Here is a 17,816-nt window from a genome sequence, read left to right on the forward strand (position 1 = left end):
ACTTTTGTAGTAACAACCGTTACCGATATACAAAGGGCAGTTAAACAAGTACTAACATTTACACGTTCAGCTGCATGGCAGTTGCAATGTGTCAAAATTTTCGAATGAACCTTTGCGATATGTTCTCTTTGTTTCTATTTTATCACCGTAGAAATCCTGGCGATGTGGGAACATAATCGTTATCAAAACAAGAATAAAGAATTTTCAGGTGTTTTAAAGTTAGCCCTCTATTAATAATTTTACATAGTCCTCGTTTTCTTTTATTTATAATCAGTACCAGGAGTTCACAAAATACTGTCACCACAGATAAATGTATCTGGAAAAAACACTTGCGTATATGTAGCGAAATGTGGAGGTAAATGTCAAGAAAAGGAATATTCTAGTCAATACAGGATATCCAAACACGGCGTACATATGAATTAAGGACCACACGAAATCGCCACAGAACATGCTTCGAAAATATAAGAAGCGAATTGCGACTGGCAACGAAACAGCCTACTACACACGACCAAAAAAAGTTTTGCATCACCCCGGTGTCCGGAACTCCTGAAGACAGACGTTGACTGTGGGTATTGTATCACAGAAACAGTGCCTTTGACTGTTCAGAGATGTCACTAAACCCGCCCATAGATGTAAACAACCATGCATGAGCAGCGCCTACTAGACGGAGGGGGTCCGACAGCCGATCAGTTCCAGTCAATTCACCAGGTACACGACTCGTGTTGTCTGTAGTTCAACCATCCCTAGACGGTCAATAACGTGGTTCGATCGCGTCCGCATTGTTACTTTGTGCCAGGAAGGGCTCTCAACAAGATAAGTGTCCAGACGTCTCGGACTGAACCAAAGCGATGTTGTTCGGGCATGGAGGAGAAACGGAGAGGAACTGTCGATGGCATGCCTCGCTCAGGCCGCCCATGGGCTACTATTGAAGTGGATGACCGCTACCTACGGATTATAGCTCGGGGGAACCCTGAAGCAACGCCACCATGTTGAATAATGCTTTTCGTGTAGCCACAGGACGTCGTGTTATGATTCAAACTGAGCGCAAAAGGCTGCATGATGCGCAACTTCACTCGCAACGTCCGTGGCGAGGTCCATCTTTGCAACCATGACACAATGCAGCGTGGTACAGATGGGCCCAACAACATGCCGATTGGACCGCTCACGATTGGCATCACGTTCTCTTCAGCGATGAGTGTCGCATATGCCTTCAATCAGACAATCGTTGGAGATGGGTTTGGAGGCAACCCGGTCAGGCTGAACGCCTTAGACACACTGTCCATCGAGTGCAGCAAGGTGGAGGTTCCCTGCTGTTTTGGAGTGGCATTATGTGGGGCCGAGGAATCCGCATTTCGCGATCGAGAAGTCTCTTCACCCTCAGCGGGTGACAGTGTTGTGTGTAATATCCAGTGACGGAATAATTGATGCGATATTCGTTCCTACCGAACGATACGTGAAGGTTTTGGAAGATGATTTTATCCCTATTATCGAAAGTGACCCTGATTTCGACAAGATGTGGTTCAAGCAAGACGGAGCTCGACCCTATCGAAGCAAGAGAGTGTTTGATGTCCTGGAGGAGCACTTTGGGGACCGCATTGGCTATAAGGTACCCGGAGGCCACTGGCAACTCGACTGACCGCAATATTCTCCGGATCTGAAAACAAGCGACTCCCATATTAAAGACAAGGTGTAGAGAAATAAGCCCAAAACCATTACTGAGCTGAAAAGAGCCATTTAGGAGGTCATCGACGGCATCGATGTTCCGACACTTCAGTGGGTCACGCAGAATTTTGCTCTTTGCCTTCGCCACATCATCGCCAATGATGGCAGGCATATCGAACATGTTATAACCTAAATCCGAATACCTGTAGTGACGTTTACATGTTGAATAATGTTTGTGTACGCTTTAGTTTGTACCTACCTTTTTTTTCATGTAGTTCAATAATTGCCGGCCGGGCGGCCGAGCGGTTCTAGGCGCTACTGTCTGGAACCGCGAGACCGCTAAGGTCGCAGGTTCGAATCCTGCTTCGGGCATGGATGTGTGTGATGTCCTTAGGTTAGTTAGGTTTAAGTAGTTCTAAGTTCTAGGGGACTGATGACCTCAGAAGTTAAGTCCTATTGTACTCAGAGCCATTTGAACCATTAGTTCAATAATTGCCACCCTCTATCAGGTATACATGTTTGTGCGCTAAATACCTTGCTAAAGATCAATAAATAATTGCAAGCACCTAGCAGTAAGAGCCCTCTCCTGCAATAGCAGAAGTTCAAAATCTTTGTTGTATGATCTACACACACTACTGGCCATTAAAATTGCTACAAGAAGAAGAAATGCAGATGATAAACGGGTATTCATTGGACAAATATATTATACTAGAACTGACATGTGATTTCATTTTCACGCAATTTGTGTGCATAGATCCTGAGAAATCAGTACCCAGAACAACCACCTCTTGCCGTAAAAACGGCCTTGATACGCCTGGGCATTGAGTCAAACAGACCTTGGATGGCGTGTACAGGTACAGCTGCCCATGCAGCTTCAACACGGTACCACAGTTCATCAAGAGTAGTGACTGGCGTATTGTGACGAGCAAGTTGTTCGACTACCACTGACCAGACGTTTTCAATTGGTGAGAGATCTGGAGAATGTGATGGCCAGGGCAGCAGTCGAACATTTTCTGTATCCGGAAAGGCCTGCAACAAGCGATCGTGCATTATCCTGCTGAAATGTAGGGTTTCGCAGGGATCCTATGAAGGGTAGAGCCACGGGTCGTAACACATCTGAAATGTAACGTCCACTGTTCAAAGTGCCGCCAATATGAACAAGAGGTGACCGAGACGTGTAACCAATGGCACCCCATACCATCACGCCGGGTGATACACCGGTATAGCGATGACGAATACACGCTTCCAATGTGCGTTCACCGCGATGTCGCCAAACACGGATGCGACCGTCATGATGCTGTAAACAGATGGTTAAGACGGCTCTGAGCACTATGGGACTTAACATCTGAGGTCATCAGTCTCCTAGAACTTAGAACTACTTAAACCTAACTAACCTAAGGACATCACACACATCCATGCCCGAAGCAGGATTCGAACCTGCGACCGTAGCGGTCGCGAGGTTCCGGACTGAAGCGCCTAGAACCGCTCGGCCACACTGGCCAGCGCTGTAAACAGAAGCTGGATTCAGCCGCAAAAATGACGTTTTGCCATTCGTGCACCCAGGTTCGTCGTTGAGTACACCATCGCAGGCGCTCCAGTCTGTGATGCAGCGTCAAGGGTAACCGCAGCCATGGTCTCTGAGCTGATAGTCCATGCTGCTGCAAACGTCGTCGAACTGTTCGTGCAGATTATTGTTGTCTTACAAACGTCCCCATCTGTTGACTCAGGGATCGAGACGTGGCTGCACGATCCGTTACAGCCATGCGGATAAGATGCCTGTCATCTCGACTGCTAGTGATACGAGGCCGTTGGGATCCAGCACGGCGTTCCGTACTATCCTCCTGAACCCACCGATTCCATACTCTGCTAACAGTCATTGGATCTCGACCAACGCGAGCAGCAATGTCGCGATACGATAAACCGCAATCACGATAGGCTATAATCCGAAACGTGATGGTACGCATTTCTCCTCCTTACACGAAGCATCACTACAACGTTTCACCATGCGACGCCGGTCAACTGCTGTTTGTGTATGAGAAATCGGTTGGAAACTTTTCTCATGTCACCACGTTGTAGGTGTCGCCACCGGCGCCAGCCTTTTGTGAATGCTCTGAAAAGCTAATCATTTGCATATCACAGCATCTTCTTCCTGTCGGTTAAATTTCGCGTCTTTAGCACGTCATCTTCGTGGTGTAGCAATTTTAATGGCCAGTAGTGTATTTCATCTTAAGCTTCAGTCACTTTTAATTTGTTTGGATTATCCGGCATGGACCAGTTTCACAGTACTGGTCTAATTTTCGCTTCCGCAATGGAACTTTCTATGTCGCATACAGTACAGATTTTCTCAGTGACAAACACGCACAGAAAACCTTTAGTATACTGTGCACAAAAGACGAAAAGACGACAATGGGGAGAAAGAACACAGCTGACGACTTAACAATGCGTACCTAAACTGTGAGCAAAGGGCATTCTGCTCCGTGCTTCCCGTCTGAAGGCTCCTAGGTGGGGTATATCGCTCAGCCTGAAAATTCGAGATGACGCAAGACGTGATTTCAAGGGAAAGATTCGCAATTCAGATGTGAATGTTATTTTGGTTTCTCATTTATTTAAAATATAAGATAGTAATTATTAATTTGTAGGACCTAAGGGAAAATCTGTCTGTGAACTATGATTGTTATGGTACTTAGAAATTGCAAGGAACATGTTTCTGAAACAATTGACGGCGCTATTGTTTATCGAATATAACCGAATGATTACCGAAGGTGGGCGATAGTATTCAGCTAGCTTAGTAGGGCACAAATGCGTCTGTCAACTTCTACGTGCAACATTTATGAAAAGTTACTTGGAGTGTTATAAAAATTGTAACTTACTTTTTGAAGTATCCTCGTACAAACCCACTTATTTCAAAGTCATGACGCTTATCGATGCTATCTTTTGTATTGACTTCACGATGGAAACGCCTAGTTTTTTAATCTCCCTAGACTTGATTGATACAGTTGCTAGCTGGAGAGTGGGCAATCAAAGTCAAGTCCCCAGGCCCACGATTACAGCTGGCAAACGCTTACACTAGCGAGAGCTACGGGTAATGTAGGTAGTCATAGCATAAACCACGGAGATGCTTCTGCAGAGGATTGAACCTTGTGGCACTCTTGTCACGCGATCATTACATAACAGAAAATAATCATTACATTTTATGCTCCATACGAAGCTAGAGTGGGTGGCAGGGATAGGAGGGATACATACCACTCCTCCTACCCTATGTGTGTCAGTGTACAGCGTGCAGAGAGCGTGTGTTGTACGTACCTGTGCCTTAACTGCGCCCAAATGGATCTGGGCGACGCGCAGATCAAACCTCTTTAAGCTGATGTCCTCTTGCAGCTCATTCGCTTTGTTGAAAAGACTCGACTCCAAACTCCTGTTGAAAGAAAAAGAGCATTTTATTTTCTATACACATTTTTAAATCTATTGAAGAACATGAAAAAATGAAGGTTTGCTGCAGCGAGTGACAAAATTTTTGAAAAACGGTTACAGTGTTTAGACGGTGTAATATAACTTTTCCCCCCAAATAAAAGAAATATTTTCGTACATTTTAATATCGCTTTAAATTCTTTCTAACTTTATAGGTACAGCTTCTCATTGAAGAAATAAAATATATTCTACTGCTGCGAAACCATCTACACTGCTGTGGAAAAAAATGCGATACCCTCAAGGACAAGTTCATTATATTGACAGGTGAGGATAGAGGTGTTATTGTAGCAGTATATGATAACAAATTCAGACCAAATGAAACACAGATATCACAGTAAAAGGTGCCCAGACAGTCGCATAAAAACGCAATGTAGCTCCTCTATCGGCAACGTACGCATGTTTTTAGGTATCCAAAGGATCACAATGGTGTCGAATGACACCATGTGATACTGTTACAAGAATCTTGGGCTTTCTATTGGACTTCAGCATTGGTTCTTGCAGACCCTGGCAACCAGTAAGTTCCCACTTTACTTGTCCCATAAGTGTTCAATTGCCGAGAGATCTGGTGATCTTGCTGGCTAGGGCAGGTGAGAGCGGGGCTAGAAGTTACCGAGGTACGTTTTTCCTATTGAAATAACTCCGCGAGGGAAAGAGATATGAATATGAAGTAAACACTTCGTGAAATGAAACGCCACAGCGCCCCGACGACAGCTATCGTGAACAGGCTAATGGTCGCGAGGACATCGGAACGACAGTAGGTGCGTCGCTGGTTCACGTAAGTAAATATTTTGGTATTTGGTATTTTTAATCTATCTCACGAATTTTAACGAGTAGCCTTTAGTGTTTAAGTGTTTTAATGTAATGATTTATCTACTGTTTTGACACTCAATGCATAAATTGCCTGTGTTTCGTAATGTAACCAATATCTTGCTTTTATTCCAACATGTGTGATGTCACGTTTTTCGGGGGCACTTTGTGACCTCGGACTAACTTGCCCCAATTCATTTGTACCACCAACGGAATAAAAATATCGTTATTTTTTTCTTTTGTAGTATGAGGCGTATACCCGAAAATCAACACGAGGTTCTGTGCCACAGGAGTTGATGCAAAAAGCAGCAGATGCAGTTCTCAACGATGGCAGGAAAATAAAAGCTGTTGACAAGGAATTACGTATTTGTCAGATGACTTTATACAGATCTGTTAGAAACCTAAGATCTGGGGTGGAAAATATCGCGATTGGTTACAAAATAGTAAGAGTTCTCTTTACTGAAGAACAGGAAGATAAGTTAGCAGAATAGCAGAATACCTGTTGCAGTGTGCTTCAATTTTCTTTGGTCTTCTGCCAGAAGAAGTCAAAAAGTTAGCCTACGAATGTGCATTGAATTTCAATGCTCCCAATATTCCACCATCGTGGCACGAAAATAAAAAAAAGCTGGTCCAGACTGGATGACTGGTTTTTAAAATAGACATTCTCATCTGCCAATAAGAACACCGGAGTCAACGAGTGCAAGCAGGGCGACATCATTTAATAAACACAATGTTACCGAATTTACTATAAAGCTTAGCACAGTGTTGAATAAATATAAGTTTCCACGTTCAAGAATATGCAATATAGATGAAAGAGGCGTTATCACAGTGCTACGGCCGAGGAAAATTATTGCCAAGAAGGAAATGAAGCAAGTTGGAGCCATAGTATCTGCTGAGAGTGGGACATTGGTGACAGTGGAACTGGCAGTAAATGCATTAGGTCATGCAGTTCCTCCCATGTTTATTTTCCCAAGGCTTCAATACAAGGATTTGTTTACAAAAGGCGGACCACTAGAATCTATCGGTGCAGGAAACAGTTCAGGATGGATGACAGCTACGGAGTTCGTGAAATATATGGATCATTTTATCAAACATACTAAACCATCACCTGCAGGTCCGATTTTGCTGTTGCTCGATAATCTCCAATCTCATACTTATACCAATGTGGTGGAAAAAGCGGAATCTAACTCCATTATAATACTGTCATTCCCGCCTCATTGTACACACTGCCTACAGCCATTGGATGTTGGAGTAAATGCACCTTTCAAAAGCTACTGCGCAAAGGCTCAGGACAATTGGCTACGCAATAATCCTGGCAAGACAATATCGATGTATGAGATCCCAGAAATTGTTAGATACGCGCTACCTCGTGCAGTGACTATCATAAAAGTAATGAGCGCTTTCAGAAAAACTGGCATTTGGTCTTATGTCTTCAATATTTTACAGAAAGCGACTATGCTCCATCGGATGTTACAGATCGCCCTTAAGCTTTAGTAAATGCATCAGATGTGGCTTTAGGCATTTCACATTACATCATCAGCAATAGGTCGGAAGCAGTATCAGAGACGGTTACTAGCATAGACACTAATGCATCTGAAATTGTAAACATTAGTACAGATACAAGACAAATCATTGATGCACCAGGGCCATCACGTGTTGTTAATCTGCCTGCATCTTCTGATGTCATAGAAGAACAACTCAGAGATCAAGTCCCTTTCTATGCAGAAGCGGTACGTCCTTTTCTGAAGGCACCGCCAAGGATTGAAAACTTAGAGACGCCTTAGAAAATTCTCTATTTTAACCGATACTCCAGTAAAACAATCCTTAGTAGAAGAGTAAAGCAAGAAAAGGAAAGTGAACATCAACAATGAAAAAGCGAGAAAAAATAAAGGAAAAGGGAAAGGTAAAACAACACAAGGAAATGGACAACGAAAAGGCAAAGGGAATGGAGGACTGTTAAACGGAATGGAAGACTGTTAAACGACAAGTTTTACAAACGAGTAGTGAAAAGTCTGAGAATGAAGACGACAGTTTAGAGTATTACTGTCTAGTGCGCTGTGACAGTTACTCTAATTCACGTTCCGGGGAAGAATGGATTCAGTGTCAAGAATGTAAGAACTGGGCCCATTCCAGATGTAGGCAGAATCAAGCCTTACTAACCTACCTACGACCGAACTGTGATTGTGATACGTCTTCTGACGATTAATTAATTATGAGTATATATGTTTTCTGCCTATGACGGCAACATGATACATATTTTCAGCCTCAGACAAGGTCAATATGATTGAAGACTGAATTATCAAGACTGAGTAGTTACAAGTTATCTGATAATCGGTTAATTACTAAAGGGTTAATAATTGTTTTAGTACAAATTATGGTTTCTTTTTATATAACATAAAAATTTTTATCTGATGGTTCGTACGACATTGTTGATTATTACTTAAATAAACAGACATGGTTTAATCATTTATTGTTTTTTATTTGACAAATAATAGCTTTAACAAATATGGTAACAACTTACCCCGGCTTGCTAACAATTTGCCCCAAGTCGGGGTAAGTTGTTATTTTACGACTTCAGACATAAAAATATTATTACTAAAAAAATTTCTCAATCCCAAATCACTGTCTTAATATAAACGTTACATATATAAGTTAATTTTGATTGCATCGCATGAATACTAAAATCAAGTATTCTTAACGAATTTTGAGGTTAACTAAAAATCGGAACTTGTAGCCTCGCTTTCCCCTAGTAGTTGTACAACACGGAAAGCACGTTGCGTCGCAGCAGCTGTTTGTGGACGTGCAGCATTGTGGACGTGCAGCCGTATGCGGACGTGCATTGTCCTGGTGAAAAAGAACATTACCTTCTTGTCGAAGTAATGACAATAGCTGACACTGGTTATTTTACCCTGCAAAAACACCAAATGTGACGTCAAGCTGTAACTAAAGACCCGCCCCCCCCACCCCTCCCCCACACCATGAAGCCTGGGATTGGACCTGTGTGTCGTGGGCAAGTGCTCTCTGGAATAGGCAGATCACTAGGTCTACGCTATACATATGTATTTCCACCACTCGCAAACAGACAGAAGCCTATCACACGGAAACAGACAGAACCTACTCTCATCACTGCCGGCCGGAGTGGCCGTGCGGTTCTAGGCGCTGCAGTCTGGAACCGAGCGACCGCTACGGTCGCAGGTTCGAATCCTGCCTCGGGCATGGGTGTGTGTGATGTCCTTAGGTTAGTTAGGTTTAAGTAGTTCTAAGTTCTAGGGGACTGATGACCTCAGAAGTTAAGTCGCATAGTGCTCAGAGCCATTAGAATCATTTTTTTTACTCTCATCACTGAAGACAAAAGAGCGCCATTCCACTCTTCAGTCAAATCTTTCACGACTCCAGAGTAGCCAAGTTTGGCGGTGTCTTGGTAGTGTCGGTGGTAGCCCTGTTAGAGGCACACATGATCTTAATCCTGCAGTAACCAGACGGTCCCTACTGGCCCCTGATGACACAGCAGGTGCAACATGTCCCAGGATTTCGCCCCTGGATGATGTTCGGTCGGCCACCGTTGTTTGAACAACGCATCGATCTTGACGTGCGTCGGTACCACACTGACATCCAGATCCTGGTCTAAAGGCGTGAGAATACTCTTCACACCAGGTTGAAAACAGTGGCACATCACCGGTACATTTAGCCCAACATTTGCAGCAGTCCGTCGATACATCCATACAGCCTTCCACAAGTCTGCAGTGTGGCCCCATTCGAATGACTGATCCTATTCAACAGGAGTACGTACTCTTCGATGGGACTTGGTTGTACCTGATAATGAATGTTGCAAATCCTGTGTACCTCTAAACTCAGCACAGTTACTGCTTGCAGAGTCGAAACAGAGGGCGCACAGACAGGCGTGCTCAGCGCCGTCTGATCGCCAAACGGATGCAAAGGAATATCAGCCATCCCGTTTCCTTTTACTTGTTCTTTGTTATTATTGTTTATTTTCTCAGTTTTAGTCAAAGAGAAGTAGCTCCATGTATAGTTCACACACTGAGTCCAAATACACAACGCGTATAGAAAATTTGTGATGCCGCCCAGCGAACGTGGATTATAATGAAGACCACTGTGAGCGTATGAGAAAATACCAGGAACAACATGCATGATTTTCGTTGGGCAAAGTGATGAAAACAAATATTCCGTGCGACCATTTCACGGCAGTGACGTACTGTTGCACCACGGCCTCTTTATATGGCGGTTGAACACTAGTGGCTGGGTTAACAGGATATTTCACCATGGGCTGGCGCAGGAAGGGTTAGAAAGGTGAAGCAGACAGAAGATGACAAGGTGTACTTTTGCAAGAAGCTACAAGTGAACTTTGCTGACACAGCAGGAATCGCTTCCCGTATCTCACAGTGGTAAAAGTTACCACACAGTTAACTTCAATGGCTGAAGCTAGAGCTGTAACATTTCTGACAGAGCAGAAGCATGGAAGCAGACTGTATCAATGGCGACGTAGATTACCCCGCCTCTAGGCCCCACGCCAGACCACTTCCTAGTTCTATCTGATACGGAGTGATAGCTTGGCGAAACAGTGGAGGGCCGCCATGTATACGGTCCGTATCAGCAATGAAATGTCTGTCGTTGCCTGGAGATATCTTCGACAGGTGCATTACGAAACTCGCCGACATAAAACGGGTCGTCTAACTGCTGATACTACTAGAGGCTGCCTTCGCTAGCTGGGAAATTACTGGCTGCGCCTAGGCCTGATCCCTCAGGGAGTCGAACTGGTGCCGTCCAGCTGGGGGAATATCTGCTGGCTGTCTTATACGGATTTCAGGTCACTTACTGGGGATTCATGGTTCACTTCTGTGTGTGACTACCTGCCGATTTGCCGCCTACCCTGGGCTAGCACTCTTACTACTGTAGACATTTACTGCAGGCCGCTGTGGCTGCATGCTACGCTGGGTGGTGTCCACGGTTCGGCTCTGAACGCTCTCGTGTTTCCTGCACCGAGCTGCGCATTCGCGCCAGCCAACGCGACCAACGCCCGTGGAAACAGTTTCAACTGCGCGCCGGCCACAAGCCTGGGAGCTGATGCTGCACGTCTCGCTCGTCGCCAGAGTGCTAACAACAAGACTCCGCACCACCAACGCCCGTCTGATGGGGCAATGCTATTAGGGTGGCTCAGTCTTCGAAGGCCACATGTTGAGGTTATCACCCTTTCCACACTCCAGAGTCGGCGACCATCTCCAGCTGGTGACTGCAGCAAGACAACATTACAACTGCTGTATCTTACACACTGATTAAACATCCTACTGGGAGCTGCTACTATGATTTATCAGCAGGCATCCACTTGGCTTCATGAACCTGCTGCCCCGCCAATCAACTCGCTGAGCCATCACAACGCTGTGCCATCACAACCTACCGCAGGTTACCTAATTACACGTCGTCCTGGTGCACTCTACCACACGTGGCGTCAGCAATGGCTTATTACTGTCCGCCTTTGTAGCGCGGCGGTAGCGTAACCGCATACCACGCAAGAGTGCCAGGGTTCGATTCCCGGCAGGGGACAGGGTTTTTTTTGTGTCTTTCATCATCATTGACACGCAAGTCGCCGAAGTGGAGTCAGCTAAAAAGACTTGCAATATGGCGGCCGAACCCCGATGGGGATTACCCGGCCAATAAATGCCATACGATCACTTCATTTTTACTACTGACAATTAGAGACGACAGTGGCCAGTGAATCCACAAAGCTGGTGAAAGAAGTGACTTCTGGGAGCTAGGGCTAGAAGTGGCCAAATAGATTTACACACAGACAACACAGAATGAGTGTGTGTGTGTGTGTGTGTGTGTGTGTGTGTGTGTGTGTGTGTGTGTGTGTGTAAGAGAGAGAGAGAGAGAGAGAGAGAGAGAGAGAGAGAGAGAGAGAGAGAGAGGAGTAGGTGGAGGGCGATTGGGGGGGGGGGTGAGAGCATAGACTATTTTATTTTCCTCGCTCTTTAGTGTTGGTTTTGCCTGCAAGTCTACTGGCCCAATGCCAGGACTGGCATTTAGGTTTTCGTGTTAAGTTTGTTGAGTTGCATGAGCACCGGGGGTTGAGTCAATGCAATAGGAACATATTAGAGGACTGTGAAGGTGTGCGCCCAGAAAGGTGCGCACCATGTAATGTGTTAGATCATAGTGTATCCTGTACTGAATCAGTTCCAGTGACATATTCGAAATGCTGTAGGTATGGGCATTAAGTGAAGCAGTGTCGTGAATCCAGATGCCTGATGATGAAGCACAAGGACTGGGGGTAATACTTTAGTGATACAGTTAGCTATACTTTTATTATTTTATTGTTTGTTCCATTTCTTGTATGGAAAAAAGGCTTCACAATGACCGAGTCAAGAACATAGGGGATTACCAACCAGGAAGATCGGTTGAGATCAGATAATACTGAACTGTGTAAGGAGTTATATGCCTTAAGGAACAGGATATCATCCAGTTTGACTGCTTCCCACCTTAGTTTCAACTACTGCTGGATTAGTTAATGCTTTCACGGGCAAAGCAAGAGAGGATATAGTGGTATTTATAGAGGGCCTGTTGACAGTTGCAAAGCCGGGATTTTGGACAGATTAAAAACTGTTGCTGGTGACCAAGTTGCGCACGACAAGAGAAGCGTAAACGTATATCAAGTATTATGAGGATCTAAGGAATGTTTAAATATTCAGCGAACCCAGGAAAGGCCAGGTGCAATGTTAATGGAGCCAGAATAGCTGCAGATTCAATTAAAAGGGGTGGCGGTAAAGTGAAATGAGCCTGTTGACAATTTTGTAGACAGGATACAGAAAATCTGTATTAATACCTATCAGTTGATGGACAGTGACCAAACGAATTGCACCGTTCATCAGGAAGCGGAACATAGGGCATTAGATACATTTTTAAGCGGACGGGGACCTGATGGGTCAAGAAAGGTGCACGCAGAATTTCCAAAGTACCTGGCTGATGCTACTGGCATAGCGATAGAACGGAGGAAATAAATGCGGCGACGAAAGTCCATGATTGAAGAAACGTTTTCTCTACTGACATAAAGTTGCAGATGTTGAAGTCCATATGAAAAAAGCGGCACTAGCCACAATGAAAAAATGTGGGACAGTGGGACACTGGAAGTTGGACTGCAGAAGTAAGGCACCTGATGGAAAAGGGTGGAATGCAAATAATCAAACGAAAAACCACAACGGGAGCCCGAAGTCCGCCGAACAGCGCTCCCAGTATGTTTTTATGTTACAGAAACGTATGCAGAAGTGGAACGTTGCTTGATTTGCGTAACAAACTGTAGGAACAAAAAATTTTTACAGAAACATGTGGTCACGTGTTTGTGACAAGTCTGGACCTCTTTAGGAAGAGGCCTTAAACCCTCCATGTTATCCTCTTTGGGAAGAGGCACTTAAAACCTCCTTGTTATAAGTTACGTGGAGTGGAGGAGATTAATGTACGATTTCTAGGGTCGGTAACGTTAAGTTTTTGGGTTGAAGCAAAGCGATTCGAGGAAAGTATGAAAGGTATGAACATTGTACCATTTGAGAGAAACTGTTGTTAGTGGCTCACTGCTGCAAGGCTCGCCTATCGTGAAGGAGAAAGAAGTTAAACTGCATGGAACGTCATTATAGCTCAATTCGCGTGATGAAGTACCACAAGATACAGGGAAATTAATTTGGATGAATATGGGAATGGAACTACCTGTAAACGTGTTATATGTGACAGAACCACTGAAGAAAAATGATGAATTTGATAAATTGTGGAGTTTTGTATGCAGAAGGCACTAGAAACACCGGGTCAATGTAATGCTCAGTTATTATAATATCGTAAAGTTCATTGGGTACTGCTGACAAGCTCATTTACCTGGAAGGGTAAACCGAAGAAGTTGGTCACCCGGTACTAAGGTTCACATTAGGTTATTGACGTCATTATTGAATGTTGAACTGCAATTACCAAAATGTACGACCGTTGTACATGTTGGCTGTATTCGTTCTTCCAAAGGAGCACAAGATTCGTTGCCACCTGTGATGGTAGCACTGCCACAAAAGAAGGGGGGGGGGGGAGGTTTAGGAAGAAAAAGAGGAAAAGAGGAGGAAACGAGACAGACTTGCGCGACTTGCACACAGGATTCCTTCGCGTTGAGGAAGCGAAAGGAGAAGTAATATATTGAATTGTTTAATTTTTATAAGTACGAGTATTTATGGTGTCGTGGTATGTCAGATGACGGGGCAGGATTTCCTTTATATATGTTTGGAGTATATTCTAGGTGTTAATGATAAACGATATACTTGGAGAAATGGTGGGAGAGTAATTATGAATTATTTTTCACAGCTAAATTCACCAGCAAAGATGTTAAAGGGGGGGGGGGGGGGATACTCACGGCTGTAGTGCACCTCTGTAGCTGCAATGTGATGAGTGCATTAGGAGACCGACCAATGGAAGGTGGGGCAATTTTCTTCAGACAGGAAGGTCTCATCCTAACCAGCCACCAGGCGACACTAAAACTGGCACAAAATGCGTGGGAAGTGAGAAATGAGGTACGAAGGCTGGAAGGAGCTTCATCAAAACTGCACCTCGAGGCTTAGAATAATGAGGTTTTTACTAGATACAGGAAGAGTACCAAGGGCTACGTCTCTACTACAAACGCCTATAAGATAATTACGGCAAACTGCTGATTTGGTGCCACATTTGTGACGACACAAGATAGGATGGTTAGAGGCGAGAATTAGGCTACTGAAAACGTTATTCAGGCTTGCAAATATCGATTACCTATGGGAACTTAACGACACTTTAGCGCAGGGAAAAGTATGTGGTGGAAGGTAATAAGGCTCCAGATGAGTAGCACACCATGCAGTTCACGAACCTAGGGAGCAGGGATGCACTGGATATATTCCTTGTCCCAGCCAGTAGTGGTTACGGCAAGCTGTTATGACCAGGTCGCCTATGCGCACAAAACGTTTAGAACGAGGCAGCGGCACATGAATAAATGGGCTGACTTGTGACTTCTCAGGATCAGCTTTTCATCTTCCATTTACCGTAACAAGAGTTCCAATTGTGAACATAACAAATCGTTAGTTGCCATCTGCAGGATTGCACTGCAGGTCACTGCTGCTGCGTCTTGTGCTGGTATCTACGAATCCTCTCTGTGCGTTCGGGTGGCTCTTGCACTCCGTGCTAGCCAACATGACCAACTTCCACGGAGAGCGTTGCAACTGCGTGCCTGGGGACTGACACTGCGCTTCTTCGCTCTCCAGAATGCTGACAATGTGGCTCCACACCACAGCCGCAGGCTTACTGAGGAAACACATGGCTAAGTCTTCGAAGGCCACATGCTGATGTCAGAATCTTCTCCAAGTTTCAGGGCCTACTTCCGTCCCCTGCTGCTGACCGCAGCAAGACAACATTGCAACTGCTACATCTTGCGTATTGAGTAAACATCCTATTAAGAATTGACATTTTGATTTATCAGCAGATATCCACGATATTTTATGAACCTGCTGCTCTGTCAATCAACCCACCGTGCAGTCACAACCTAAGTAGTAGGGTTCTTAATTACACCTGTCACCTTGACCCACCCTTTACAGCATGATGTGTTTTGATAGAAGCATGCAAACCATCTGACGATGGAATTGTAAATGCTTTTTTCAACCAAGTACATCAAGACCAAATTCGGCGGTTGCTTCTGTACAGTATAAATATTCTGTAAACATTTGCTATAGAACATTCATCACATAGGAATGCTTTAAAATACTGCTAGAAGCTTCTGTATACAATACATGTTTGATGTTTCACAACATTCATTTATGTTGAAATATTTTTGAAAAAGGAACCTGCAGAGTAGTGAATATCTTTTCATACAATGGTTAAGGAAGCGTTATACAATTACATACTTTTTTGTTTGATATCTTTTGTGTGAATGCTACAGATCCTTTTGAAAAGGAAGATCAGGATTTTACGTCCGGTCGACAGCGAGGTCCTTAGAGACGGAGAACAAGCTCAGATTATTTCACGGATAGGGAAGGAAATCGGCCCTGTCCTTTCACAAGTACCATCCCGGTATTTGCCGGGAACGATTTAGGGAAATCACGGAAAACCCAAATCAGGATGGTTGGATGCGGGTTTCAATCGTCTTCCTGCCGAATGCGAGTCCAGTGTGCTAACCACTGCACCACCTCACTCGGCCGTGTTCCTTTTGACTGAATTCATGCTGTTCACCACAGATTCCACAAGGTAAAGGCAAGAACATGTCCAAACTTGGTTTGATGCTGAATCTGAAGGATTTCTAACCAGTAGATCATTTATCGAACGTAGTGACGAAATTAATTTTGATTCATGAATCTAAACACACACTACCTGATCAAAAATATTCTGACAGCTATTAATATAGGGTACGGCCATCTTTCCAATTTATTACAACTTCAACTCTGCTGTGGACAATTTCAGTGAGGAGTATGAATTTTTGCGGAGGAATGGCAGCCCATTCTTCCTCAAGCGCAGGAAACAGAAACGTGGCGATGTTTCATGCTGGGGTCTGGAGCGAAGTCGACGTACTAACTCATTCCAAAAGAGTTCCACTGAGTTCAGTTTGGGACTCTGGACAGTGCAGTTCACTTCAGAAATGAAACTGTCCACAAACCATTGCATCACAGATGCTTGCTCTACGACAGAGTGCGATTTCATACTGGTATAAACAGTCATCGTCCCCGAACTGTACCTCTACTGTACACAGTACACATTGCTTAAAACGTGTTCATATACTTCCGCATTTAACATTTTCTTATGCGCAATAAAGGGGACCACACCCAAAACGACCCCATACCGTAACACCACCTACTCAGTACTTTAGTGTCGGCACTACGCAAGTTTGCGGCTAACGTTCTCCAGGCATTTGGGAAGCCGAAACCCTTCCATCGGACTGCCACAGGGTATAGTGTGATTCTTGACTCCAAATCACTCGACTCCAGTCATCCACTGTCCAGTGGTATCACCGTTGAGACCCACTCAAGCCTTGCTGAGCGCTGACTGAAGAAATGTGTTACATTTGAGGAGTTGCTTGATCATTGTAACTCTTTTTTTCAACTCCCTACACACAGCCACTGTATTAGCTGAACTACTGATAGTATTTTGGAAGTCGCGAGTAATTCCCTCCGTTGATTTCATGCAATATTTTACAGCTTCCCTCCTTAATGTTAAACGGTCCCTGGTCGGTACCTGGTCTTCGTTTGGCCGTCGTTGTTCCTTCGCTTTTCCACTTTACAGTCACATCACCGACAGTAGATTTTGTCAACTATAGAAGGGTCGATATGTCCCTGATGGATTTGATACTCAGGTGGCATTCAATGATGAGTCCTTGCGTGAAGTCATTGAGCCCCCTTGACCGAGCCATTCTCCTGTTATTGATTCTCTACTGACAACACAGTATCCTTCACCTTCTTTTATGCTGGCGGGTCAGCCTCTCGTGACTTTTAATGGTCAATTCTGTGTCACATAGGGGTGTCCAGATACTTTCGATCAGACATATCGACGCACCTCCATTTTGCAGGAATGAGAATCTGGCTCCATTTAAGAGTGTCACGAGCTTATATTATGGACATTTCATTCATAGTTGAAAAATACATTACTTAACCTGTATGTATGGCAATATTTCCACGGGATATTTCCCTAGACGTACATCTGCTATCGTGTTGGCTCTGGCATACGCTCAAGCTATTGCAGATTTCATTAAATTGTGTGAAGTACAAAAAGAGCTAGAAGAATTTCTTGAGTGAATAAATCGACCTATGCGGGACACTACGGCGGGAAAAATTCTAATTATGTTTGGATACAGTGACTCATCGCATTATTACAAGATAAATAAATTCGTTCTAAAT

General features: G+C 44.3%; 1 protein-coding gene across 1 annotated transcript in view; it reads right to left on the minus strand.

The window, feature by feature from the left end:
• The window catches only part of LOC124722181, a 997,523-nt gene that overhangs the window by 506,585 nt on the left and 473,122 nt on the right, over positions 1–17,816 (minus strand). The window contains exon 8 of the mRNA XM_047247381.1: positions 4,966–5,077. Within this exon, the coding sequence (XP_047103337.1) occupies positions 4,966–5,077 (112 nt within the window). The remainder of the gene's footprint in view (positions 1–4,965; positions 5,078–17,816) is intronic.

Source organism: Schistocerca piceifrons, chromosome X (genome assembly GCF_021461385.2).
Source record: "Schistocerca piceifrons isolate TAMUIC-IGC-003096 chromosome X, iqSchPice1.1, whole genome shotgun sequence".
In the NCBI taxonomy this organism is placed as follows: domain Eukaryota; kingdom Metazoa; phylum Arthropoda; class Insecta; order Orthoptera; family Acrididae; genus Schistocerca; species Schistocerca piceifrons.